At 40.4% G+C, this 26,086-nt stretch overlaps 1 protein-coding gene across 6 annotated transcripts; it reads right to left on the bottom strand.

Moving 5' to 3' along the window:
• Positions 1 to 2,013: 2,013 nt before the first annotated feature.
• CD164 (CD164 molecule) lies at positions 2,014 to 19,072 on the bottom strand. Of its 6 annotated transcripts, none has more exons than XM_023205991.3 (6): positions 18,476 to 19,072; positions 15,868 to 15,951; positions 14,129 to 14,200; positions 12,271 to 12,309; positions 6,181 to 6,237; positions 2,014 to 4,513 (listed from the first exon to the last, which is right to left on the bottom strand). In XM_023205991.3, the coding sequence occupies exons 1-6, from the start codon at positions 18,645 to 18,647 to the stop codon at positions 4,347 to 4,349; spliced, it is 591 nt and encodes a 196-aa protein (XP_023061759.1). In that variant the 5' UTR covers positions 18,648 to 19,072; the 3' UTR covers positions 2,014 to 4,346. The 6 variants fall into 6 exon arrangements, with proteins under 6 accessions (XP_023061759.1, XP_023061758.1, XP_023061765.1 ...); XM_023205990.2 differs by having other exon boundaries at positions 12,271 to 12,312; positions 18,476 to 19,030; XM_023205997.3 differs by lacking the exon at positions 18,476 to 19,072 and adding an exon at positions 17,790 to 17,931.
• Positions 19,073 to 26,086: the final 7,014 nt, after the last annotated feature.

The raw sequence follows: 26,086 nt of genomic DNA, 5'->3' as shown, positions 1-26,086 counted from the left end.
CTCAAGGATCTAGAACTAGAAATACCATTTGACCCAGCCATCCCATTACTGGGTATATACTCAAAGGATTATAAATTATGATACTATAAAGACACATGCACACGTATGTTTAATGTGACACTATTCACAATAGCAAAGACTTGGAACCAACCCAAATGTCCATCAATAATAGACTGGATAAAGAAAATGTAGCACATATATACCATGGAATACTATGCAGCCATTAAAAAAGGATGAGTTCAGGTCCTTTGCAGGGACATGGATGAAGCTGGAAACCATCATTCTCAGCAAAACAGAAAACAAGAAAACCAAACACTGCATGTTCTCATAAGCTGTAGTTGAACAATGAGAACACATGGACACAGGGAGGGGAACATCACACACTGGGGCCTGTTGGGGGGTGGGGAACTGGGGGAGGGATAGCGTTAGGAGAAACACCTAATATAAATGACAAGTTGATGGGTGCACCAAACCAACATAGCACATGTATACCTATGTAACAAACCTGCATGTTGTGCACATGTACCCTAGGGGGAAAAAAAAAATTTGGTATAGCCACATACACTACATTTGAAAGATCTCCAAAAAGTGAGTGAACGTTACAGGATGATAAAATAAAAATCTATATTACATATTTTCCAAAGGTACATACAATTATGTGATTATAAAACCATTAATTGTAAACCAGTTACAGTGATTACCTCCGTATCACCATTCTGGTAAGTGGAGGAAGGCAAGGGGAGAAAAGGGCTGGGGATGGTCAAAGAAGGCTGACACCGTATCTGTAATATTTAAATACAATTTGTTTTATAAGAAGTATATTTAAGAAAATCTACTAATTGAAAATTTTAAAAATAATACATTATAAACCCTATCTTGAACTTTTTCTTCCAGCTGCGATGAAATGAGGTTGGATTCTGGAATGACTAAAAAACACTGGACAAGGCCAGGCATGATGGCTCACGCCTATAATCCTAGCACTTTGGGGAGGCCAAGGCAGGTGGATCACCTGAGGCCAGGAGTTCGAGACCAGCCTGGCCAACATGGCGAAACTCAATCTCTACTAAAAAAAAAATACAAAAATTAGCTGGCCATGGTGGTGGGCGCCTGTAATCCCAGCCACTCAGGAGGCTGAGGCAGGAGAATCGCTTGAACCTGGGAGGTGGAGGCTGCAGTGAGCTAAGGTCGCACCACTGCACTCCAGCCTGGGTGACAAGAGTGAGACCCCACATCAAAAAAAAACAAAATTTGTTTCTAATGTTTACCAGAGTCATTAAGCTTAGCATCAAGTTTTGTATTACTTAAGTCAAATGTGACCATGTGTAAGGTTAATACAAAACCCAAAATTCATGATTTCTAAAGTGAATTATTCAGTCCACCCTTACAGGTTTTAAGGCTTACAGAGGGGTAAATTCTTAGTTCAAAGTCCAGTGATTTAAACATAATTTTGCCCACAAAATAACAAGAACCACATTTTGAAGTCACAGCATGTGGCTTGATAGTAATTTATACCAAATAGTACTTAAGGTTTTTACTTTATATGCAATATGAACTAAAATGGCAGAAAGTCACAAACTAGCTTTCAGATATATAAAAACAAAATCTAATTTTATATTATGCTTGTTGTTAGAGCAGTGCTCAAAATTACAGAACCTTCAAATTGTTACATTTTCACAAAATTTGCTACATATGTTGACATTAATGTGTGTCAGGGAATTCATACCCAGGTAAAGAACAATTACATAGTATTCCTCTCAAATTATTGGAAAACTACAGCATAATTTCTATTGATTTGTGGAAGATCAACTTGCAAATCACTCCCACAGGTGTACCAAGTCCTCCCTCCACCTATTACTTCCAAGGCTCTGCTTTCTATTGATATGAACATGTGCCTTAGTTACTATCTGCTGGTCTAGAGGAGCAATAAAAATTGAGTAGAAAACCCACCCCAAGCGGACTAAGATAAATTTAGCAAGCATTAAATTTTATAAGCAAAACGCAGTTAACACACTATTAATTCAATAAACATGTAGATTTATTTTAAGTCAGTTTGGTACATGATACAGATTGGTTTTGCAGTTTTTAATGAACTGAAATAGAAATGTCTACATACAGCAGTATCTGCCTGTGCAACAAATATCTGTAAGGTAAAATAAGGTATCTGATAGAAGAACATCTGCAAGAACAAATCAGATGAAAAATCTGAAAAGGTTTCTATTACCTTCTGGATTAAAAAAAAAAAAAACCCAAAAATTATTAATGGCTCAAGATACTACATTGCTAAAGTTAGGGGAAAAAGTAAAAAGGCTGTGAGTTCTGTTGCAAGAGCTCATCTGTAGACCTGCAAAATCTAACTAGTTTTTTATTACGCTTGTTGTTGTTAGAGCAGTGCTCAAAATTACAGAACCTTCAAATTGTTACATTTTCACAAAATTTGCTACATATGTTGACATTAATGTGTGTCAGGGAATTCATACCCAGGTAAAGGACAATTACATCATCGTAGACAATTTTTGCCACCTTGGAGGAATGGAATTCTGCCTATTTTCAAATTAATCCTATAGCACTCACTAAAAACTAACAGCCATGGCACCATAATACATTTTGTGAGGTACCTAGAATATTACTAATGGAAACAAAAAATGTGAGGTAAACCTACCTTTCCCCAAGAAACTTTGAAGCCAGAGATTTTAAACAATTAAGGCACTTGAAAACATTAGGTATATGTACAAATGTGCAAGTAAAACAAACAGCTGTACCGAGTAACAAAGAAACAGTAAATCTTCATCTTAACAACCTTTAACAGTTATCTAAATGCAGAGTTTCAGTTTATGAAATGAACCCAAGCAATCTGTCATTTCTTACTATAAAATACTCAAAATCAAGTGCGAAACTCAGCCACTACTGGCTAAAGAAACTAAATAAAAACCGTTAATGACCTAGAAAAGCAAAAGCCCATTTTAAACTACTTAAAGCCTCTGAACTAGTCCAATGAGTCAAAGGCAAAGGAGAAATAATTCTCTAAAACTGAAGAAGATCCTCTAAACGAGAAAACTATAGAAGTTAAAGTATGCATGCTTATTATACTATGGGAAACCAAGAAGAAAGAAGAGAAAAAGAAAAAGCACAGTCTATTTATCTAGGACAATCAGAAAAAATCTACAGTAACCTGATCAACCAAAAAATCCTTAGGTGTTTTGAAATTACATTGGTCACTTCTGTCTTAAAACTTAAAATGATTGTCTCATTTAAATAAATGATTCTAAAATAATAAGACTGTCTCATTTAAATAGTAAATGATTCTAAAATAATGTTTTTCCTTCTTGCCTCACCAAAGAAGTCACTTCTCAAGAAAGTCTGGTGGAAATCCTTTCAAGGTACAATAGTGCTAGCATACTTTTTAAAGTACCAAGGAAAGTATAATTAAATCAATTTAGCTCTATACTTTTCAACAGCCATTAAGAAAAATGTTGGGAGGTTCAATATACGAAGGCTTTCAATTTTGTATAACAGCCTTTAGCTTAAGTTTCTCTGCTCTGAAATAAATTTTCAATTAAATATTAACAGTATGACATCTAAAACAGGTTTACTTGCTCACATCAAGTTACATCTGCTGACCAATCCTTCCTTCTTTAATATGAAAGAACAAATCATAATAGCTAGAGCTTACCTTTCACTGTCTTCTAAGGCACTGTTCTTTATTTTCTCAATGACATAAGGTGCTTTACAAGTATGAACAATAACCTATTATACACTAATGGTATCCTTTCATTTCTTTAAATCTGGAATGTAATTCCTTGTGTGGCATCTTATTTCTAATGTAGAAAAAATAGCTGTTATCAAGCACAAAATTTTACTCTAAGGATACCATTTGTACTACTTAATTCATAAATTTATTCCACTTTTGAAATGACAGCAAAAAATCCACCTAATGATTCTCATTTGGCATGTTCTTCTCAATTCTGCTCACTAAATTAAAATTACTAAATTTAAACTGCCAAGAGTCATGATGTTGTCTGCACAAGACAACATTTTCCATCACTTACAGAAAGTTACATTTGGCATGTTAAGGAAAAAAAAAAATATAATCCCACAGCAGCAGCTATTTAGAACAAAAGAAGACGGCCACAGGATTCATGCAGAGTATTTTAAGTATTCCTGTTGAACACAATGATTTAATTGATGTTTTCTTCACGGATGATGCTCCCAAACATCCTATATGCATCCATGGAAATTTAAAGATCCTGGAATAGCGTCTTCCATGTGGGACATCTTGAAAGATAGTATTTTGGTTTCAGTGAGTTACACAAATGAATCACCAGTCCTTATTAATTCAACGCGTCTGTTTACAGAGTGTGGTAATTTCGTTCTTTAGATTTGCAGAATTTATAAAGAAAGAAAATTACAGCCTGCACACCCAAGACCAGGACAATTCCTCCAATGAAACTGGCTGCATCAAAGGTAGACTTTCGCAAAGGCTGTGAGGTTGGAGTCACAGTGGTATTTGTTGTACCTGTTAGATAAGACAAGAGAAGCAACATTCCTAAGTTTCGTGGTCCTCTATTTAATTTAAAGACTCACCTGAGCCTCTATTTTGCCATGTGTTAAATTCTATAAATTATTTCCTCGAGTCAAGTCTTTACAGCTAGAATTTATCCCTAATTGAGGAAGACAACCATATCCCATTTTTCATTCCAGCGAAGGATACAAAGTGGTCAGTGTTGTTGTACTACTACAAATATAAAAACAATGGGAAAAATTCTCCTGGTATGTAAATTGTGCCCTGGGAATATATCAAACACTTCTAAAATATGCAACAATTTCTTCAGACTATGTACTTTTAGTTAATCGCGACTGTAAACATCAATAGTACTGAAAATTCACATGAATTGTGAATTTACTAGTATTAGGTCAAAAATATGGTTGCAATTTTTCATGTTACAAAAATAATCTTAATGATATGCAAATTATAATTTCAACAAGTAAAATAATTTTTTAAAGGTATATCCTGCCAACAAATTTCACGTCAGAAAGTATTATCAAGTAATAAGGAAAAAACAAAAATCTGAATTTCTTTTCAGGCAGTAAAATGTTTCAAGAGGAAACAGAAAAAGCGATTTCCTGGCCGGGCGCGGTGGCTCAAGCCTGTAATCCCAGCACTTTGGGAGGCCGAGACAGGCGGATCACGAGGTCAGGAGATCGAGACCATCCTGGCTAACACGGTGAAACCCCGTCTCTACTAAAAAGTACAAAAAACTAGCTGGGTGAGGTGGCGGGCGCCTGTAGTCCAAGCTACACAGGAGGCTGAGGCAGGAGAATGGCGTAAACCTGGGAGGCGGAGCTTGCAGTGAGCTGAGATCCGGCCACTGCACTCCAGCCTGGGCGACACAGCAAGACTCCGTCTCAAAAAAAAAAAAAAAAAAAAAAGAAAAAGCGATTTCCCATTTAAAACAACTGTTACTCTTTTCTTAGTATAGTGGCTGTACAAGTTGGTTACTTTAAAATTAATCACAACTGTTTTGTATTCCTTCTTGTGAAGACTGAGTGGCTTCACTGAAACTGAGAAGAAGGTGGCGTAAGCATGAAGCCAAAGAAATCACAAAAAGCAGGTAGAAGATTCATTAGCATCAATTTTTTAAAAATATGGATGGAGGAAAGGATTCCTAACCTGTGTACCTACAGTATCCTGTGGCATAATCTAAATATGACTTAAATTAGATTATGTCAAATCATCATTTAATAACAAGCTAATATTCACATTACTGAGCATTGTTAAGAAATGGTTAAGTAAGTGAGGTGCACATCTGGTAGTGATTCAGACTTTTTAGACCTTTCTCAGTGAAAAGGACGGATATATTATCTTCCCTCAAATTGCCATGCTCTCTCATACAGCACATAACCAATCCGATTTTACATACAAGTTGTACTGAAATGTTTGGAAAAACATTATTACTTAATTCTAAAGTGTCACGTCAAATGTGATTACACAGTTAAAAATGAGAAGAGGTATCTCAGCAAAGCTATCATTATTGTGTTAACAAAACACTACCTTGATCCCCCCTAAATGTAAGAGCAGTTCCATAACCATTAATGAAGAAATGGAAAATGATGGCAGAAATTGTAAAGGGCAACATCGTACACACATCCTACATCACTGTTAATCTAAAAAGCCTCAATTACCTGATGTAGTAACTGTCTTGGAAGTTGTAGAAGGGGAGGGCTGAACTGTGGGTTTAGCTGGAATGAAAACAAAATGTCTTTTTAAAAAACCTTAAATTTCTAGCTTCCCAGTTATCTAATAGCTTCAAAAAATAATGCTGCCAATCTCAACATGCTTTCAATTTTTTAAGAGACCAAAAGCCAAATTTCAGTTAATGGTTCACTAATATAGCTATGCAGCCAAGAATACTGGGAATTAAGTGTATTTTAAAACATTAAGCAATCATAAAATTGTTAATATCTATGTATATATCTTGTATAAAATCTATGTATACATCTGGATAAAATTTGCCACAACTTTTTTATCTTGCTCACAGCCAAGGGCCAGAATATATTTAGGGGAGGAAACTATTGGTTCTTCATAATCTTTCTCCTAAGACAACAATTATTAAAGTCGTAAGTTCTCTCTTACAAGGGTACTGAGATCTGCCTATCTTCTTCACTTCAGGGGTTGGCAAACTTTTCTTAACAGGTTGAAAGCAAGTATTTTACTCTTTGGGCACTGTGTAACGCAAAAGCAGCCAAAGTCACCCTGCACATGAATGGACATGGTATGTTCCCAATGAAGCTTTATAAGAACAGGGACCCTGGGCCCGCAGTTCCCCAACATAAGATTCTAAGAGCCCAAGTGTAAGCTCTAGTCCACCACGTAGTATGGGGACAAAATATTACTTGAGTTGCCATTACTTTTATTGGAAAGAACTGCAATTACTTTCACACCAACCTAAGAGTTGATAATACCGCTAAAGAAACGCACATTCTGAGAAGGATCGGTTTGACGTAAAATCATTTTAGGGACTAAAGCACTCTTTTTTTTTTTTTTTTTTTTTTTTTTTTTGAGACGGAGTCTTGCTCTGTCACCCAGGCTGGAATCCAATGGCACATTCTTGGCTCACTGCAACCTCCGCCTCCCAGGTTCAAACAATTCTCCTCCCTCAGCCTCCTGTGTAGCTGGGATCACAGGCACGTGCCACCACACCCGGCTAATTTTTTATTTTTAGGAGAGACGGGGTTTCACCACGTTGACAGGCTGGTCTTGAACTATGACCTCAGGTGATCCGCCCGCCTCAGCCTCCCAAAGTGCTGGGATTACAGGCGTGAGCCACCGCACCCAGCCTAAAGCACTCTTAAGAAGGGAACACTGAACAATGTGTATTACAAGTTGTCATCTGTTAAGAGTTCTCATATATGTGGTTATAGTTTATACAAATTAACATTTTTCCTAGCATCCAAAGAGCTACTAAATAATTAGTATATCTTTTTTTTTTTTTTTTCCGAGACAGTCTCTCACTCTGTTGCCCAGGCTGGAGTGCAATGGTGCGATCTCAGCTCACTGCAACCTCTGCCTCCTGGGTTCAAGTGATTCTCCTGCCTCAGCCTCCCAAGTAGCTGGGATTACAGGCATCCGCCACTGCTCCCAACTAACTTTTGTAATTTTAGTAGAGACGGGGTTTCACCATGTTGCCCAAGCTGGTTTCGAACTCCTGAACTCAAGTGATCTGCCCGCCTTGGCCTCCCAAAGTGCTGGGATAACAGGCATGACTCACTGTGTCCAGTCAGTATATTACCTATTAAATTTCTACTAGTAGTATCAATACTAATAGAAGCCTGACCAAGGCTTTCAGAAAGGAAGGATGTGAATATAGTTTACACAAATTAACATTTTTTCTAACATCCAAATGGCTACGAAATAAATTCAAAGTTTGCTGGAGCGTTTGAGAAAGGTTTCATTAAGAGGTTGTCCTAAGGGTAGGGTTCAAATTTTTGGAAAGTGCACTACAGGAGTCACTAGCTAAGAGAGCTTCTTTTGTCTTAGGAAATCATTAGGTAAGTCAGGCTTCAGAGTGCAAGGGCTTCAATATGAGGATCTGCTTATGCTGGTGGGCAGCTAGGGATGCTTTGGGGAAAGATGAGGAAGATTAATCATATGAGATTTATATTTTTATAAAAATGTAAAGTGCTATGCAAACATTCATTCTTGTACTGTTTCAGAAAAAAGGATTTGAGGGCTAAAGAGAATCTGGAAAACAAATGTTACTTCTGTTTAAAGTACATAACTGAATAGACTTCAAAGTGATATGCTTAACCTACAAAAGACAGGGAAAGGGTGCCAAATACCTATTGATGAAGCACAGAAATGAGGTAATCTTTTCACTGTATTAGACCTTCAATCAAAATAAAAACCTCAATAGGAATCAGCATCCTCCCAAATTCTACTAATATAAAAGAGGAAGTTCTGTGCTTTAACAGTAAATATACACTGAAAGAGCGGGGCCTTGACAGTTTTCAGATATTGCTAAATATCTGAATATTGCTAAAAGTAGATCTTGAAAGACGAGGACTCTTGTAACAGGCAGACTACCCATGTCCCAAAGTTGACAGAATCCTAGGAAACTAAAGTATTCTAATTTTTACATGACAATGAGCAAACAGAGAGCTTAAGACTTCTTTTATTAGTATTGATACTACTTAGAAGCTAATAGGTGATATACAAATAATACTGATGGATATGTTCAGACCTATTTGCTTTCCTTTCCCTCTTACTTCAAGCATTGTTGTGCATGCTTTCATCCATTCTGCTGTTGATTAAACAGTTCTCTCATCTCTCCATGCTGGGAAAATCTTAGGGGAAAAAATTTGACCTTATCTCTGATAAGACTGGTCCTTACACAGAATTCCTAGATTAGAGGCTGTGATTACGTTAAAGCTCATTATTCCTATCAAGGTTTTTACTGCTTCTGTGTAACAACAAAAAATAACTTTACAAGTTAAACACATCAAATTCTGTTCAATCTCAAAACACTATTACTAATTGTTTGACAATGTTAGGGAAAAAAATTCTGCAAATTTGCAATTTGATTCTCACTACCCAGCCTCAGAACAAGGTAAAAACTAGTTCTTTTTTGTAAGTAGGCAAAATATTTTATTTTCAATTTTGAAAAAAAAATTACATTGACAATATTTTCAAAATAAAAACACCACTTAGAGAATATACCTCTGTTGACCTATTGTTTCTTTTACTAAAAAAAAAAAAAAAAAAATCATTAGGAAAGGTAACAAAAAAAAATTCTTAAGTTATAAAAGCTGCTATTAGTGGTAAGAAAATCTAGAAAATGCCATAAAAATACTGAATTAGTCCCATCCGACTAAAAGGTTACTTCCTGCCATTTTTCTAGGCATGTATACAACAAAAGCTACAATTGTACTACAGTTGCTTAATACAGTTTATCTTCCACTTCATATAAACATTTTCCACTCTATCTGACATATTTTGGCTATTCTATTATTTGTACTGAAGGAGGGCCATTATAATTAACCTCATTATACACCCTTCTATATAAATTAGATTCTCTTTGCATTGTTTAACTGCCCCTTCATTTCTCACTTGCTCTCTTTGGCAGAAGGTACACATGCCAGGAAAAGCAACCGCCTAAAGGTTTGTTCTTCAACTAGTGTCAATTGATGCATTTTCTGCAGATAAGCCCTTGCCACTTTCCACCTTTACAGCACCAAAGAGAGCTATAGCACAAAAGACTCATGGCAATTCACAGGAGGACCCAGGGTGGAGAAAGCTGCAGAGAACTACATCAAGAGTGAACCCAGTTCTGAAGAAATGAACAACAGTTCTGAAGAAATTGTTCCCCCACTCTCTGCACCCCATTTTCTTTTCATAACCAACCTTTTGAAAATTACTTTTCTCCAAACACCTCTGGTTTCAGCAACCTTCAACATCCTACTTAGTCATTGTCTTCTAATGAGTGTTAAAGATTTACAAGCACACCACCATATAATCATCAGCTCAAAATAAGTTTTGTATCATTTGTAGACTTCCATGGCATGACTATTTCCACGGTAACCAGTTTCAAGTTACCAACATGGTATCACTGAACACGTTGGTAAGAGCTACTCATAACTGGCTAGCAAAAGTTTGTCCAAGCCAGCTCCACACGCCGCTGCCCAAGTGTTTCAAGATTGAGTTCTTGTCCTTGTTATAGCACTTGACTACTTTTTCCTTTGAAAAACGACACCCACAACCACATAACTTACTTCTCTGGGCTTTTTAACTACCCTACCCATCCCTATTTCCTCCCCTGTCCTCTTCCTAGCCCTTAGACATTACTGTTTCCTAGAGTCTGGTCCTCAAGCCCCATCCCTTCTTTCTATATGCTCCTCCAGTGCCTATACTACTATCTATGCCAATTTACATTTTTAACCAAGAGCTCTTGCCTGACTTGCAGTTCCCTAAATACTGAACAGATCCCACTTAAATGGATTCTAGGCATCTTAAACTAAAATCCCAAATGACAGCCCCAACCATCAATGACTGCTCTTCCTCTTTCTTGCTTACTTTGGTGAAAATTCCTCCCCTTCTCCCTATCACTCTACCTCTCCTCCTCTCAGTCATGAAGTCCTACCCCTTCTACTTTCTAAACCTATTTGCAAACATCTGCAGCCCATCTCTATCCTCTAGAATTACTGTAACTGGCTATCTAATCTCCTGAGTTCCTTCTGGCATCGTTCCAACCTACTCTCCACAATGCCAAAATAAGTTCTTTTATTAAAATGCAAGTCTGATCATATGACCTACATACTTTAAAACCTTTCAGGATAACATCCAAGTCTACCATCAAGGCATACAAAGGTGCTTCCCCATTCTGCTCTTGCCCTGGTGACAGACCAACTTCACTGCTTCTCACCTTGCACAGGATGGGACACTCTGTGACCTCACTGTACTACTTCACATCTCCTCCACATGTGCTGACCTGCAGCTCCACCTGGGAGGCTCTCTCCAAGTTTTACCAGTGCCGTTTCACTACCAAGCTATCACCAGATCTGCATCTCACCCAATACACATACCTACCTACAAATTTCCCAACCTGCTGTGCTGAGATCTTTCACTGTTCCTACAGTAGACAAAATGCTGGCTTATCCCTACCATCTACCCTAGTACGTGTCTTGGAATAGATGCATTTAATATTGGTAAAATGTTAAGCATTTAATATTTACTTTTCCTATGAAGTTAGTAAATTTTAAGGAGTTCTTATCCATGCTGTTGAGGGCATGATAAAAACTTTCCAGGTTGACAGGAATGAAAATAATAAATCTTTCTGGAAAGTCTTAAAATAATCATACCCTCTGACCTAGAAATTCTGTTGACTCAATCCTATCAGAGATAAATACAAATGCAATTCCATATAAGATGTTCACTGCATGGAGAGTGAGAGACGTCCTAACTCTCCAATCAAGAGCAGGATGGGTTAAGTGTATACCATAATGTTTACATTAAGAGAGAAAATACAAGCTGGGCACAGTGGCTCACACCTGTAATCCCAGCTCTTTGGGAGTCTGAGGTGGGCGGATCATTTGAAGTTAGGATTTCAAGACCAGCCTGGCCAACGTGGTGAAACCGTGTCTCTACTAAAAATACAAAAATCAGTTGGGCACGATGGCAGGTGCCTGTAATCCCCGCGACTCAGGAGTCTGAGGCAGGAGAATCACTTGAACTTGGGAGGTGAAGGTTGCAGTGAGCCAAGATTGCACCACTGCACTCCAGCCTGGGCAACAGAGCAAGACTTCGCCTCCAATAAAAAAAGAAAAATGAAAAAAAAGAAAAAAAAAAAGAAATACAAAGATGCATGAGCATTATCGTACAATTTCACAAAAAGTGTATTTATTTAGATACACATATAAAAAAGACTAGAAGAAATTAATCACTGAAAACATTTTGGGGTGCTCTGGATGATAATAATTATAATTTGCTTTAAGCTTCTATATTTCCCAAGATTTCCACTAAATCTATAAAAAGTACTTTATAGACTCAATGTACACAGCCTCAGCAAATCTGCTCATACTCACCAAATATAAAACACTGGAGCTATGTGTCACTGTCACAAAAGGTAGAGATTAACGTTAACTGCTGTGGTCTAAGACTTTAAGTTTTTACTCATCTTTAAAATTATACTAACAACTTTTACATAATTATTTAAAATTAATCCATCAAGAGCTTAAAAATACTGAAGGAAAAGGAAGAAAATGGTCATCTTGAATTACCTGTAAAATTGGCTGTTGGCACCAGAGTGGCTGTGGGCACTACTAAAAAAAGAAAAAAGAAAAACCATATACCTCAAAGCTATTTAAAATATCACAATCTATAACACTACTTCCTGACCTGCAATCATTTGAGTACCGCTTTTTACAATTTTTACACTTAAGTACTACCTGTGGAAGAGACTGACAGTTGCCCCCAAATACCAGTCTCCTCTTCTTTAGAAACAGAATCACCAATTTTTATCAACACCTCCCTTCTTCCTGAAAAGACATTTCCTAGTCTCCAGTGCATCTAGGTCATCATGCGTAATCTCTAGGAAACATCCTTAAAGTAAGATACAAGCCTCTTTCATTCCCTTCTTCATCCTGCTGGCAGGAAAAAAATCAATGTGATGGCTGGAACATAAGCACCCACCTTGGACAGTAGGGTCAAGGCCATTTTTGAGAAGTGAAAGAGTGAAAACCTAAAGAAGCCTCAGTCCCTAATGGTTGCAGAGCTGAACTGAACTCTACTCCAGACGTCCTTTACATGAGAGAAAAGTAAATCAGTCCACTGCTTAAACCATTGTAATTTGGGGGTTTATGTCCTTCATAGCTGAAACTATTTCTAACTGGTATAATTAGAACTCATTCTAACGGGTACATCATCAAATAAGCAGCATTATAAATTCAGTTTTCCTTTAAATCAGTGTTTTCAAAAACGTTCTAATACTAACAAAATCTTCATTACTTAATCTTGTCTCTAAGCAGTATCACAAAACCACAGGTCTGACAGTTATTAGTTTATCTCACACATATTAAAATAAATAACTATTAAAAATGTTTGGGCCAGGTCTGGTGGCTCAAGCATGTAATTCCACCACTCTGAGAAGCCAACGTGGGAAGACTGCTTGAGCCCAGGAGTTCAAGATCAGCCTGGGCAACATAGTGAGACATCATCTCTACAAAAACTTTTTAAGTTAGCCAGTTATGGTGGCATGCACCTGTAATCCCAGCTTCTGGGGAGGCTGAGGCAGGAGGATTGCTTAAGCCCAGGAATACGAAGTGGCAATGAGTTAGGATTGCACCACTGCACTCCAGCCCGGGCAACAAAGAGACTGTCTCAAAAAAAGTTTGTTCTTGTACCACCAAACTATATTATGCACCCCGTGTAAAGTAAAACTGATCTAATACTAATGAAATCTTCAGTTACCAAATTCACACTGGGATGGGGCAACCCCTACCAAAATTGAAGAGTCAACGGTAGTCTTCCAAGGTTAGACACACTCCACAAAAATCTTTTTCTATTCAATTATTATCTATGCATCAACTTAGGAACATGCCTTTCCCACTGATTTACAATCTCATTAGAAAAATCGGCAACTTCAAGTAGAATTTTAACATTTTGCTGGACGAATAGTAAAGGTTAAAGAGCAATCAAGTTACTCAGATTAAAATACAGAAAACTGATGGGTATAGAAAAGCTCATTTAACCATAGCACCAACTATGTTGCAGACTAAATGTAACAATCAACAATCCCCAGTATCATAACACAAAAAGTGCCAGAATGAGGTTTTCCAGACCTGCAAGATACGTAGGGTCTAAACTGTGATGAATTCCTAGAAAAGCTTAAAAAAAAAAAAAAAAAAAGTGTGGGGGAAGAAAATGCATCTACACTTACAGCATCCACACTGTAGCTAAATCATGCTTCAAATAGCATCCTTTAATCAATCAACATGAATATGTTATTCATATTCCAATTCTAACAAGATGAGAATTATGGCAATGCTTCAAACAAAGCACTGAAACAAGGTTTTCTGAGGCAATGATCTTCCTCACCTCTCTGTGGTCAGCTTCCAAGCAGCCAATATGATTACTCACCAGAACAGAAGTCTGTCGTGTTCCCCACTTGACAATCACTAACTGTTGAGTTATGTGAACAATAGCTCTCATCTGATGGGGGGGAGGTGGAAAAAAGAGACAAACAGCATCAACCACCCATTTGTATTATCTTTGACTTTGCTACTAAGCTCTACGAAATCAAACCCAAACACTTTAGAAGTTTGGTGGGGGGGGCGAAACAACAACCAACTTTAGAGGTGTTTTGACCCAAAGTTAAACTCACAGATAAAATCCTGTCATTCTCCTTTTCCCATTGACTTACAGATTACACAGGATCCCTCTTTTATCCATTAAAAATCCACATTAATATACGGAACAAATAAATCTGCAACACTTAGATCTCAGAATTGTGCAAAGACTACTATACAATCAAGAAAGGCAGCCATCATCTAAAAAGAGGACAGGTGGCTCATCCCTATAATCTCAGCACTTTGGGAGGCCAAGGCGGGAGGATCACCTGAGGTCAGGAGTTCGAGACCAGCCTGACTAGTATGGTGAGACCTTGTCTCTACTAAGAATACAGAACTCCTATAAAAAAAAAAAAAAAAGGGCAGAAATAGTAAGTTGAAGTGGTCAGGGTTTTTATTAAGAGGTTTAGTAAACAGAAGAGGCACCCCATAACACTGTAGAAACTCTATTCCAGATCTCACTGCTTTAGTCTTCCATACTTTCTAAAATAACTTTCCTGGATAGGTAGACTTGGAGCAAGAGTTAAGGGGAGAACTTTTCCTGACAAATCTTAAAGTAGAGCATTCCATCTCCAAAATTCACCAACTCTTGCATACTCTCACATAAAGGTGAAGAAGAGAACACCCTTAAATCCCATTTTATGACCTAAAAAAGAGACACTTCTATAATAAAATTAAGTTAATTTAGCCCAATTTAGTTCATACCTTAAAGAGCCTTCTGAAATTTACGTAGTGTTATAATTTCTAGAACTATTAAAATTTTTACCAAATAAAAAAATTTATGTAGCTTTGGTTTTTCTACTTAAAAACAAAAAACCACCAAAACGACTAGATTGTTTTACTGATAAGAAAGTACAACCACTTTACATTAAAAAAACAGAATTAAAATAATTTATGCAGTAATCTCATGGTTCTACTAAGAACCTTATTGAATTTCAATGTACTTCCTGCTAGTTCTCTACCTCTTGTATTAACAAAAGCACAGAAGAGTCAACTCTCCCCCCCCCATTCTTCTCTATACCTAAGCATCCAACAGTTTCATCAGGTCTCTTCGTATTTCACGTTGCAGGACATCTGTAGATCAATGTCTCAAACAGTTTTCACCATAACCTTCATTCACAGTTAATTTCAGTTTATTAAAGTACTCTTAATCCTTAAAACAGCCTTTTAAAAAAGCCAGGCAAGGAAGCACGCACCTGTAGTCTTGGCTACTAGGGAGGCCAAGCTACGAGGATTGCTTGAGCCTAGGATTTCAAGACCAACCTGGGCAACACAGGAGACTCCATCTCATAAAAAAACAAACTACTGAGCTTTAGTTATCAAGTATTCAGGAATCTAAAGGGGGGATGGGAGACAAAAAGAGATTTTCAGGAGGAGTGCTAGGCAACTGGCACTTTAAAGGAGTACTGGATTTGCAAAATAAATAGTGCACAATATCCTAAGTGTCCTACATAACTTCCAAGTGTTCAAGAGTTAATTGTATTTTAAAATGTTATAACAAAACAGTTCTGCATCCCCAAAGTTTCTTACCTTTACATTCTATCCAAAAGCAGGTAGTATTAACAGTGCTAGCATTAAAACAGGAAACGCAGCTGTTTCGACCTTCACAGGTTTCTGGGGAGTTGGGGGAAGAGATGCATGAAATCAATGACTTTATTGGTATCTTATCTGAACCTGTATTACTTATCTTTTTGAACAGTATTACATACAGCACCAAAATTACTAATTCAAAGAAACGATAAAACTTTATAAACTGGTTTACTAAGAAATTCCAATCATTACAAAGCTGTAAAGTAAACGCATTAGAAAAACAAACAAGCTAATGGTCACTCTTAGTATAGTACCTGATGGTATTTATCTAACCAATCCTTTTTCACAGGACAACTAGTTGAAAGACAAACACAGCCATTAAGGATTTAGGCATTTCAAAGCATCCTTAATACACAAAAATATTGAGAAAAAGGCTTTGCTGTAAGACCAACACCACATATGAGAAAATCACTACCCCCAAACATCAGATAAAACCCTGACATTTTTAGCAGTAACAGCAGTAGTTTAACAGGTTCAACCCAAGCCCTGATGATGCCCGTTCTGCTGCAAAAAAAGATCATTTCCCAGGGATTCTCGATTCATAAATGATCCACTCTTGACAGGATCCTCTACAACTGGAGACGACATCTACAAGGCCATATTCACGTGCATATAATTCAAGTTAACAAGGTATTTGTCAATAGTTCATCCTAGGCCACAGTCCAGAAACAAGTACTCATCACCATAATTCAATTTCTGGAGAAGAACAGACTACAAAATTGGGCTCTATTTTCCAGTGAGTAAAAGCAGCAAAATAAAAGGAAAAAAGAATTGGGCTCTATTCATTTTCCTAGAAACTAGATGCCTCCAAACATTTCCATTTGCTTTGCTCCTGCCTAAAAAATAGCTCTGCAGAGGCAGTGCTTTCAGTATTTCACCATTAGTACTTATTAAAGACTGGGACATGTACGGTTGGGGGGGGGAGGGTTCATAAAGTAGAAATAAATTTTAAGTTTGTATACATAAAACATGCTGTTTAAAAACCTTTGTGCTTGATGATGGGTGTAGCGGAGTGAAATGTCTCAAATGTTCTTTACAATGAACTAAACTTCTACCTTTCACACACCACACCCACTTATGATTTCCAGAAAATACGTAACTCCTTTGCACGCACTTCAATTACACAAAGGCAATTAATTTGATACTTCCAACCTTCTCTTACATACACACTACAATTCTGAAAGGAAACTGCCAAATTAAGTCGGAGACAAACATATTCTGCTTTATCATCTTAAAAATAGTGCGGTTAGAATTCCCAGTATTATACTGCAATTTACTTCCCTCGTTTTGAAATGTTACCATTACGTCTTCCTGAAACTAACAAAACATTAAGTTTACTATGTACTTTATCAAACTTTTATAAAATACTAAAACTAGAGGAGAATTTGTAGACTATGAATGCCGTGATAAAAATCATTACACTTCGGCATTCTTCGGCCGAAAAACCAATGTTAACTACATAAACATTACTTCTTAACTAATGTTAACTAGAATAACCAATCATACGAGACTGCAGGTTTTAAACATCTGGTGTTTCTCCTGCTTATTATCTCAAACTGATCTTTCTTCTCTCTTTTGCGTTGTCACGGTATGTGCCAATTTCTGCTTTAAAATGTATGTATACCTTAACCAGCCCTATTCGACTGTACATAACAAAAGACATGCTCCTGATCAGGTTTTAGAAAACCCACAGACCTGGGCACGAATCCCAATTCCACAACCTACTAATACGCTGTCTGAGCACAAGACATAGTGAAGAAAATTTTAAAAACAATTGAAAAAAGGATAAACACACACTGTCAGGAGAGTTTACTCATCTCTATCTCTGTCTCTGCACCTACCTCCTAGGTTTCACTACCCACCTTCCAGTTTAGCCTTAGGATATGTACGCAAAACACCCGGTACATAACATGGGTACTTTTCTCCCTTTTCGCATACCATGAAGTGTGAAGTTTTCACTAACTACGTGCTCAAACCTCAGTTACATTCTATTCCTATCTGCAGAATTAACGTAATTAAATCTCAAGCGACTTTCTCAGACTCAAGTCTGAGGCACCAACGAGCATTACCGTCTTTAAGTTTCTCTTTCCCGGACTTCCGGAGAAAGCTACCTCCGGAGAGAGGCGACCGGCCGCAGTGAGAGGCAGCTCGGTCCCACCGCCAACCTCAGAGGCGCGACGCCCGGCCCCATCCTCAACCCCACCGCTGCCCCCGCGAAAAAAAGCCACGTCCTCACTTCCGACCCCAAGTGAGGCTAAGGATTATGATGCACTTTTAAAAGGCACCTCGACTTGCAACACTTCGAGGTGGGCCCAGCCCCGCAGCCACGGGGAACCGCGCGTCCCCTGCCCCCCCAGCGCGCTCCCCACCCGGCTCGGCCGCGAGTGGACTCCAAGCGGGCCGCCATGTTGCCGGAGTCGCCACCGCACCCCGAGCGCGGCCGGCCCGCCCGACCCTGGCCCGAGCCCGGGCCCCGACCGCAAGGCGGGCAGGCAATGCGGCTCGGCGGGGCAGGCGAGCGCGGGAAGCCCATAGGGCCCGCGCCCACCTGGTGCCGGAGTGGTGACCAGCGGGAGGGACGTCACCGGCGCCGAGGTTATGTTGGAGGGCCCTAAAGTCGTCACGTTCGGATGCGAGCTTGTGTTCTCGTCCGCAGACAGCACGCAGAGCACGGCCAGGCAGGTGGCGGCCCAAAGCAGCGAGCCGGAGAGCCGCGACATCGTGTCCTCAGCGCTTACGTCCGGGCGAAAGCTGCGGCGCGCAACGCTAGGTCAACTCCTCAGTCTCCTGCGGCGCCGCCTCCGACACTATGTTTCCCCGCGGGAGCGCGCTGGGGTCACGTGAGGGGCCCCTGCTTTCAGTGTGCGGGGGCGAGGCGGAGGGAGGTGGGGCCCGGGCGATACCAACGGGAATTCTACGGGGGCAGTTGGGAGGAAACCGAAGGAACCTGGCCCTCAAAGAGACTGTACCACAGCCAAGAAAACTGGGGATCCCTGCAAATCATTCTTCTTGCCCTCCGATTACCACTCACGACGCAGCTGGACTTGTCTCATACCTGCGATAGGGACGGCTCTCACCCTGACGTGCATGGAACAGCCGACATGACGTGACCTACGGCGTCCACCTGACCGGCCCGCCAGGCCGTAATTCCGCGGCCCCACGTGACCTCCAGGGCCGCGCCTTCCGGACGCAACTCCGGTGGGGCGGAAGTTGGTTTTGTGCGGCTCAGAAGAACTAAGTTTGTGCTGTGCTGCCGGATCCCCAGAGTGTTTCCTTATATTCTCGGAGGACCCCTTCCTTTTTTCTTGAAGATTGATTTTGCTGGAAGTTATCCTATGATGGGACTCCCTAGGGGAATGGAGGCACCACGTGGTTAAGGAGTTTGTGCTTTGACGCCCACGTAGTGTGGGCTGCTGAGGCGCCGCCCGGGTCAGAGCCGCAGAGCGTCTACTCTGTCACTTTCCCAGCCTGACTTTTCCGAATTGCTATTTCAGGCGGCGGTTGCAGCAGCCGGTCTGTGTCAACTCCACCACTGTAGTCAGAGAATCAAAAGCGGTCTGGGTTGGAGGCCATTGGGGTGGCTGCCACCCCCACATTACCAGTGAGGAAATTGAGACTTAGAAAAGTGACCTGACCTGGATACGGGATTGCCTGGCATCAGAGCTGGATTCTTAAGTGCCTGTTAGTGTTCAGGCACTGCTAAGACTTTTATTTAGTAAGGGTGAGCGCCATCTACTGCCAAGACTCTCAAAATGTTCGCAAAATTTGATACGGTTATCAAGTGATAAAAATTAGACTTCAAGGTTGTATTTAATGCTGTGTTTTCAGCTGTTGTACACTTATGTAATTTTAATTATGCAAAGTTATCCTAATAATATAGGAATATTAATTGCTTTCGTGAGGTCTGTTGTGATGTGCCACGAACGCCAAAAAAGATGACTGCACAGTGCTTTTACCTTTTTGCTCAAATAGAAAGCTTTTTATTTCCCCTTGAGATCTTACCAGTGTCGTCCTTCTGTACCCTCAGGACTATGAACATTTGTTCCAATACCTACGCTAGTTGGAGTAGTGTTGCTTGGATGTAAACAAAAAGCTGATAGCTTTGACTCATCCAGCCCATGGGCAGAAGAAGCATGAGAATGCTCTCAGGGAAGTGAGCTCCCACCATCAGTCGTTCAAACAAAGAAGTGTCTGCTCTTCTCTCAGGAGGCCTCTCTCTGTATTTAACACTTGACTGTCTGGCACCCAGACCAAATGAAAGCACAAGGCAACTTTAATTTTTTTTATAAGGTTAAGAATGTAAATAGGGGCCAGGGCGGTGGCTTACACCTGCAATCCCAGTACTTTGGGAGGCCAAGGCGGGTGGATCACCTGAGGTCAGGAGTTTGAGACCAGCCTGGCCAACATAGTGAAACCCCGTCTCTCCTAAAAATACAAAAATTAGCCAGGCTTGGTGGCTCGTGCCTGTAATCCCAGCTACTATCGGGGCTGAGGCAGGAGGATCGCTTGTACCCGGGAGGCGGAGGTTGCGGTGAGCCGAGATCGCACCACTGCCCTCCAGCCTGGGCAACACAGCAAGACTCCGTCTCAAAAAAAAAAAAAAAGAAATAAAGAAAAAAAAAAGTGAATGGAAGTTCTGTTCTCAGAACCCGGTGTGTTGTCTTCTTTCCACCCTAGGATAAACATACTCCTCTGTGGAGACCATTGTTTAACAGTTTGTCACCTGAATGTTCAACTCCAGTCCTCAGATATTTCTCAGTCCTGATAAAGGGACATTTCACGCTCTTGTTTTAAGACTAGAAAACTATTGGTTTATTTTATTTTGCGTGGCAACTGTAGCGGTAGATCAAGGGAGTTCCAAAGTCATTTTCACCACTTCAGAGAGACAGTTTTGTTTTTTTGTTTTTGTTTTTTTTTCAGTTCCTGAAAGAGTAAGGTTCTGTTTATTGTTGTCATAGAGCAGCGTTTCCTCAATCTTGGCACTGTCGAGATTTCAGGCTGACTCATTCTTGCTTGTCCTGTGCATTGTTGGATGTTCAGCAGCCTCTACCCACCGGATGCCAGAAGCACCCCACCTCTCAGTTGTGACTACCAAAAATATCTCCCGATATCGTTAAATGTCCCCTGGAGGTAAAATCACAGTTGAAGAGAACCCTCAGAAAGTTCTGCCTGCAAGGTCAGCCATCACTCAGGTTATTTCCTCTTAGACACTTTGCTTGCAATTAGGTTGTTGATTGGTTGTTAGAGCCACCTTCTTAACCATTTATTTTCTTGAAAGCAGCAAAACAGAGTGCTTCTGTGCTTGTGAATCTTCTAACAGTATAAGCTCCCGCTAAGATTTTTTAAACAGCAAATTTTTATACAATGCTTCAGCCTTATGTCAATACCTTTCCCCAAATAAACAGACCAACACTCCAAACAGGACCCTGCCTTCTAGCTATAACTAACATCCAGTGGCCCCTTAATAATCAGAGCTTTGGCTCCACTACTTGATAGCAAGAAGTACAAACCCTCTTGTACTCGCTTGTGTTAAAGGGAATCCATTCACTGTAAGAATATGACAGTAAATCTTACAGGTATTCAGGGGTGGGAAATAAAATGTGTGAGGGCCAATGGAGACTTGAACCTAAAAGGAATCCGGCCGGGCGCGGTGGCTCATGCCTGTAATCCCAGCACTTTGGGAAGCCGAGGCGGGCGGATCACGAGGTCAGGAGATCGAGATTATCCTGGCTAACACGGTAAAACCCCGTCTCTACTAAAAAAACTGGGTAGGCGGAGCTTGCAGGGAGCCGAGATCTTTCCACTGTACTCCTGCCTGGGCGACAGAGTGAGACTCTGACTCAAAAAAAAAAAAGAAAAAAAAAAAAAAAAAAGGAGGAATCCCTAGCGTGTGGAGCTGGTTTGCTAGGAGTTCAGGCTACACCCCTACAGGACATTGCCAGATCTATATCCCCACAGCCAATCATCTCTATTGCCCAGTATTACAGTTACAACTCTTGGAAGAGATAACTTGACTGAGTAGCATGCCTTCCCATCCTGTCTGTTACCTACTGTCTGCTCTGACACCATCCATGCAGTCTACACTAGAGCTTCCAATTATCCTAACTGGTCATGTTTTCTTCTGCATGTGGATCTTCATCCGTGCAATTTCTTCTGCCTAGACCATTCTTATTCCCTTCTGGCATCTGACCAACTCCTACTTCTACTTTCAGGTCTCTCAGCCAAGCTGTAACTCCCATCTTAAGCTATCCTTAAAATATTCAACTACCCCTTTCTCCCCACTCCCAGACTACAAAAGATGTTCCTGCTGTGTGCACCCTGGACTTGCCCGTAACAAAGCATATACTGCTTTATATAACAATTATCTTTCTTGCTAGATTAACTCAGAATACAGACAGTGCTCATCAGTTTATTCCCTGCACTTAATTTTTTTTTAAATGAATAAATGAACAGACTGGCTTATTTCAGTCAGTTGTCCACCCTTGCCAATAATTAGCTGCATTGAAAAGTACAGGAGGAGCTCGGTGTGGTGGCAGGCTCCTGTAATCCCAGCTACTTGGGAGGTTGAGGCAGAAGAATCTATTGAACCCAGGAGGCAGAGGTTGCGGTGAGCCAAGATTGCACCACTGCCTTCCAGCCTGGGCAACAGATTGAGACTCCGCCTCAAAAAATAAAATAAAAGAGAATAGAATAGAATAATAGAATAGAATAGAATAAAAAAATAAGCGTAGGAGGGCAGCTGCTACAAATAGCTCCCTAAACTCTTTAGCTGTGGGTCAGGGCAGATTCATCTAGAGGAGTATTGGTGGGAAGCAAGGGCTGGAGTCTGTAAGACAGTTTTAACAGCATGTATTAAAGCTCATTTAGTAGTATTTGAATCCATTTTGACAAAGAGAAGGATTGGACAAATCAAATATTAGTGAGCTAAAACTGTATATGCAGAGTCTTACTATTAATATGGTGATTAAGATTGAGGGTGAAATTCTAGAGATACTCTCATTACGAGGCTCTCCACTTTATGGATGTTTCTTTGAAAAGTGTGCCAGGGCACCAGAGGGGAGCATTATACTTCAGAGCAGTTGTTCTTAACCTTAGCTGCACATTGGAACTACCTGATGGCAGCCGTGGTGGTGGTGGGTGTTGAAAAATACTGATACTAATGCCTGGGTACTGATTTCATTGGTCTGGAATAATGTCTGAGCATCAGGAGTTTTAAAAGCTTCCCAGGTGTTTCTAATCTGCAGCTTAGTTGGAAAACCAGCGCATTACCCTTGCTTTCCAGAGTGTGGTTCTTGAACCAGTATCATTTATATCACGTAGAAATGCATAAGAAATGCAGAACTTCAGGCCTCCCGCTCAGATCTCCTGAATCAGAACCTACATTTTTACAAGATTCCCAGAAGATATGTACATGTGTATAGTCTTAAAGTTGGAAAACAGCCAGATGCAGTGGCTCACGCCTGTAATCCCAGCACTTTGGGAGTCTGAGGCGGCGGATCCCCTGAGTTCAGGAGTTCGAGACCAGCCTGGCCAACATGGCGAAACGCCGTCTCTGCTAAAAATACAAAAATTAGCCAGGCGTGGTGGCGGGCATCTGTAATCCCAGCTTCTTGAGAGGCTGAGGCAGGAGAATTGCTTGAACCCAGGAGGTGGGGGTTGCAGTGAGCCAAGATCGTGCCATTGCACTCCAGCCTGGGTGACAGAGCGAGACTCCATCTCATTTAAAAAAAAAAAAAAAAAAAAGTTGGAGAACACTGCTTTACACTATGACTTGCACAAAAGTATCCTATCCTAAACCGCTGCAATTTTTTTTTCTTTTTTGAGAAAAAAAATGAATAAATGAACAAATTGGCTTATTTCAGTCAAACTGGTGCAATCTAAGCTCACTGCAACCTACGCCTCCCTGGGCTCAAGTGATCCTCCCACCTCAGTTTCCTGAATAGCTGGGTGTGCCACCACACCCGGCTAATTTTTTGTATTTTTGCTTGAGACGGGGTTTCACCATGTTGCTCAGGCTGGCTAGAACTGCTGAGCTCAAGCAATCTTCCCCCACTGGCCTCCCAAAGTGCAGGGATTACAAGCATGAGCCACCATGCCAGGCCTGCAATTCTTAACAGTGATTCATCTACAAAATTACATCAAGACATACTGTTTTTGCTACTTTCTTTACAAACATATGTAAGGTTAGCGCACAAACAGCACAAACCTCTTGGATGTGCAGGAGTCATGGCCCCATCCCAGGTTCCCTTTAGGCTGGCACCTGAGATGCATGATTTTTGTTTTGTTTTGTTTTGTTTTTTGTTTTTTGTTTTTTTTTTGAGACAGAGTCTCGCTCTGTCACCCAGGCTGGAGTGCAGTGGCGCGATCTCAGCTCACTGCAAGCTCCGCCTCCCGGGTTTACCTCATTCTCCTGCCTCAGCCTCCCGAGTAGCTGGGACTACAGGCGCCCGCCACCTCGCCCGGCTAGTTTTTTGTATTTTTGAGTAGAGACGGGGTTTCACCGTGTTAGCCAGGATGGTCTCAATCACCTGACCTCGTGATCCGCCCGCCTCATCCTCCCAAAGAGCCACCGCGCCCGGCCTGAGACGCATGATTTTTTTCTGCTTCACATCCTGGGTCTGCTAGAGCTCTTTGCATCACATCTTTTGGTCCTTTAGGAAATGAAGCCTTTTCCTGACTTGTTCCTTCGGAATAACCTCCAAGTTCAAGCTAAACTACACCTCAGGCGGCTTGCTGCTATCTTGGATTAGCTATGACTTCCCCTTGTCCCGAGGTATTCACTGTGCTTCTTCCGATCCTGTCTTGGAGAGCTGATTTTCAGCCAGAACACACCTCATGGCCACTCTGGTTATTAAAATATTCTAGTAATTCGGTGTTGACTGGCAAAGTGCATGTCCTGAGCAGCCCAAGTGTCCAAGTCCCTCCCTAAGGACCTGACTACCACGTTGCCACTGTCCAGCACCTGGAGGTCTCACATCTGACCTGGCTAAGAACCTCAGCACCTTGCAACAGGGTTCTGGTCACTGTCTAATTGGTCAACATAGCATACCTCCTCTGCTGCCTTGATGAAATCAAGGTTTCTTGTCAGTTTCCTTCATTCTTCCTTTTCTGTTGTAGGTTACACTTTACTGTTGTGACTTTTCTCTTCTACATACCTGTGTGCCACAGGTCTCTCATAGATCTGTCTCTAACATATCCCATCGGTTCTCCAGACCAGCAGCAGCAGCAGCAGCAGCAGCAGCAGCAGCATCACCTTGAACTTGTTCAAATTCTCCAGCCCTACCGGAGCCACTGAATCAGAAACTCTGAGGTCCAGCAATCTGTGTTTGACAGGCCCCGGCATTCTGACGCATGCTAAAGTAAAAGAACCTGTGATTTATCACTATACTTACAAAGCCCTCTATCAAATATGCAACTTGTAATTCATGTTGTATACATTACTACTGAGTTTGTCACCAGTATTTCACATGATATTCGAAAGTCTTAAGACTTGCCAGATTTAAGTGGTGGTGATTCCACTTTGGGAAGTGTAGGGAATGGTAATATCAATATAGTTTAAAAAATAAATCTCCATAAGAGAGAATATTGCTAGGTGTGGTAGAGACCAATTTTAATTTTAAAGATATACCTTTGAATTAGTTCAGTTGATTGAAAGTTAATCTGATGTTAGTGAGAACTGCTAATACTCAGTATAAAAAGGGCTTGATATTTCTTGAAATGATGATGATGATATTCTCTTAGTGGTAGCGTGACTGGTTTTTGCAGGGAGATGTTTCCGAAGGGAAACTAATTCTTACGGAATATCTGTGTGCCAAGCATTATTAGAAGCACCTTCACTTGCTGTCTCAATCCTCAGAACACTGAGACAGATGTACCCCCATTTCACTTAAGAAAGTTTTATTTTATACATTTACTCAGAAAAATCACTGAAGTTTTAGAGCCAGAAGAAAGCTAGCAACTCAACTTCTGTTATTTTTTACAAATGAGGACAGTGAAAGGTTAAGTGATTTGACCATCACATTGCTGGACAGGTGGTTCTCAAACAAATATGCTTCATTTAAAATATGTATTAAAAACTCGGGGTCTGGAATCCTGAGGTTGCCAGACTATCCATTCCTTAACAAATAACCAGCACTGTTTGCAGTAGGGGCAAACAAAT

This window comes from Piliocolobus tephrosceles, chromosome 5 (assembly GCF_002776525.5).
Source record: "Piliocolobus tephrosceles isolate RC106 chromosome 5, ASM277652v3, whole genome shotgun sequence".
Taxonomy (NCBI): Eukaryota; Metazoa; Chordata; class Mammalia; order Primates; family Cercopithecidae; genus Piliocolobus; species Piliocolobus tephrosceles.
The sequence above is the reverse complement of the archived record's forward strand: the minus strand, read 5'-3'. Positions and strand labels throughout refer to the sequence as shown.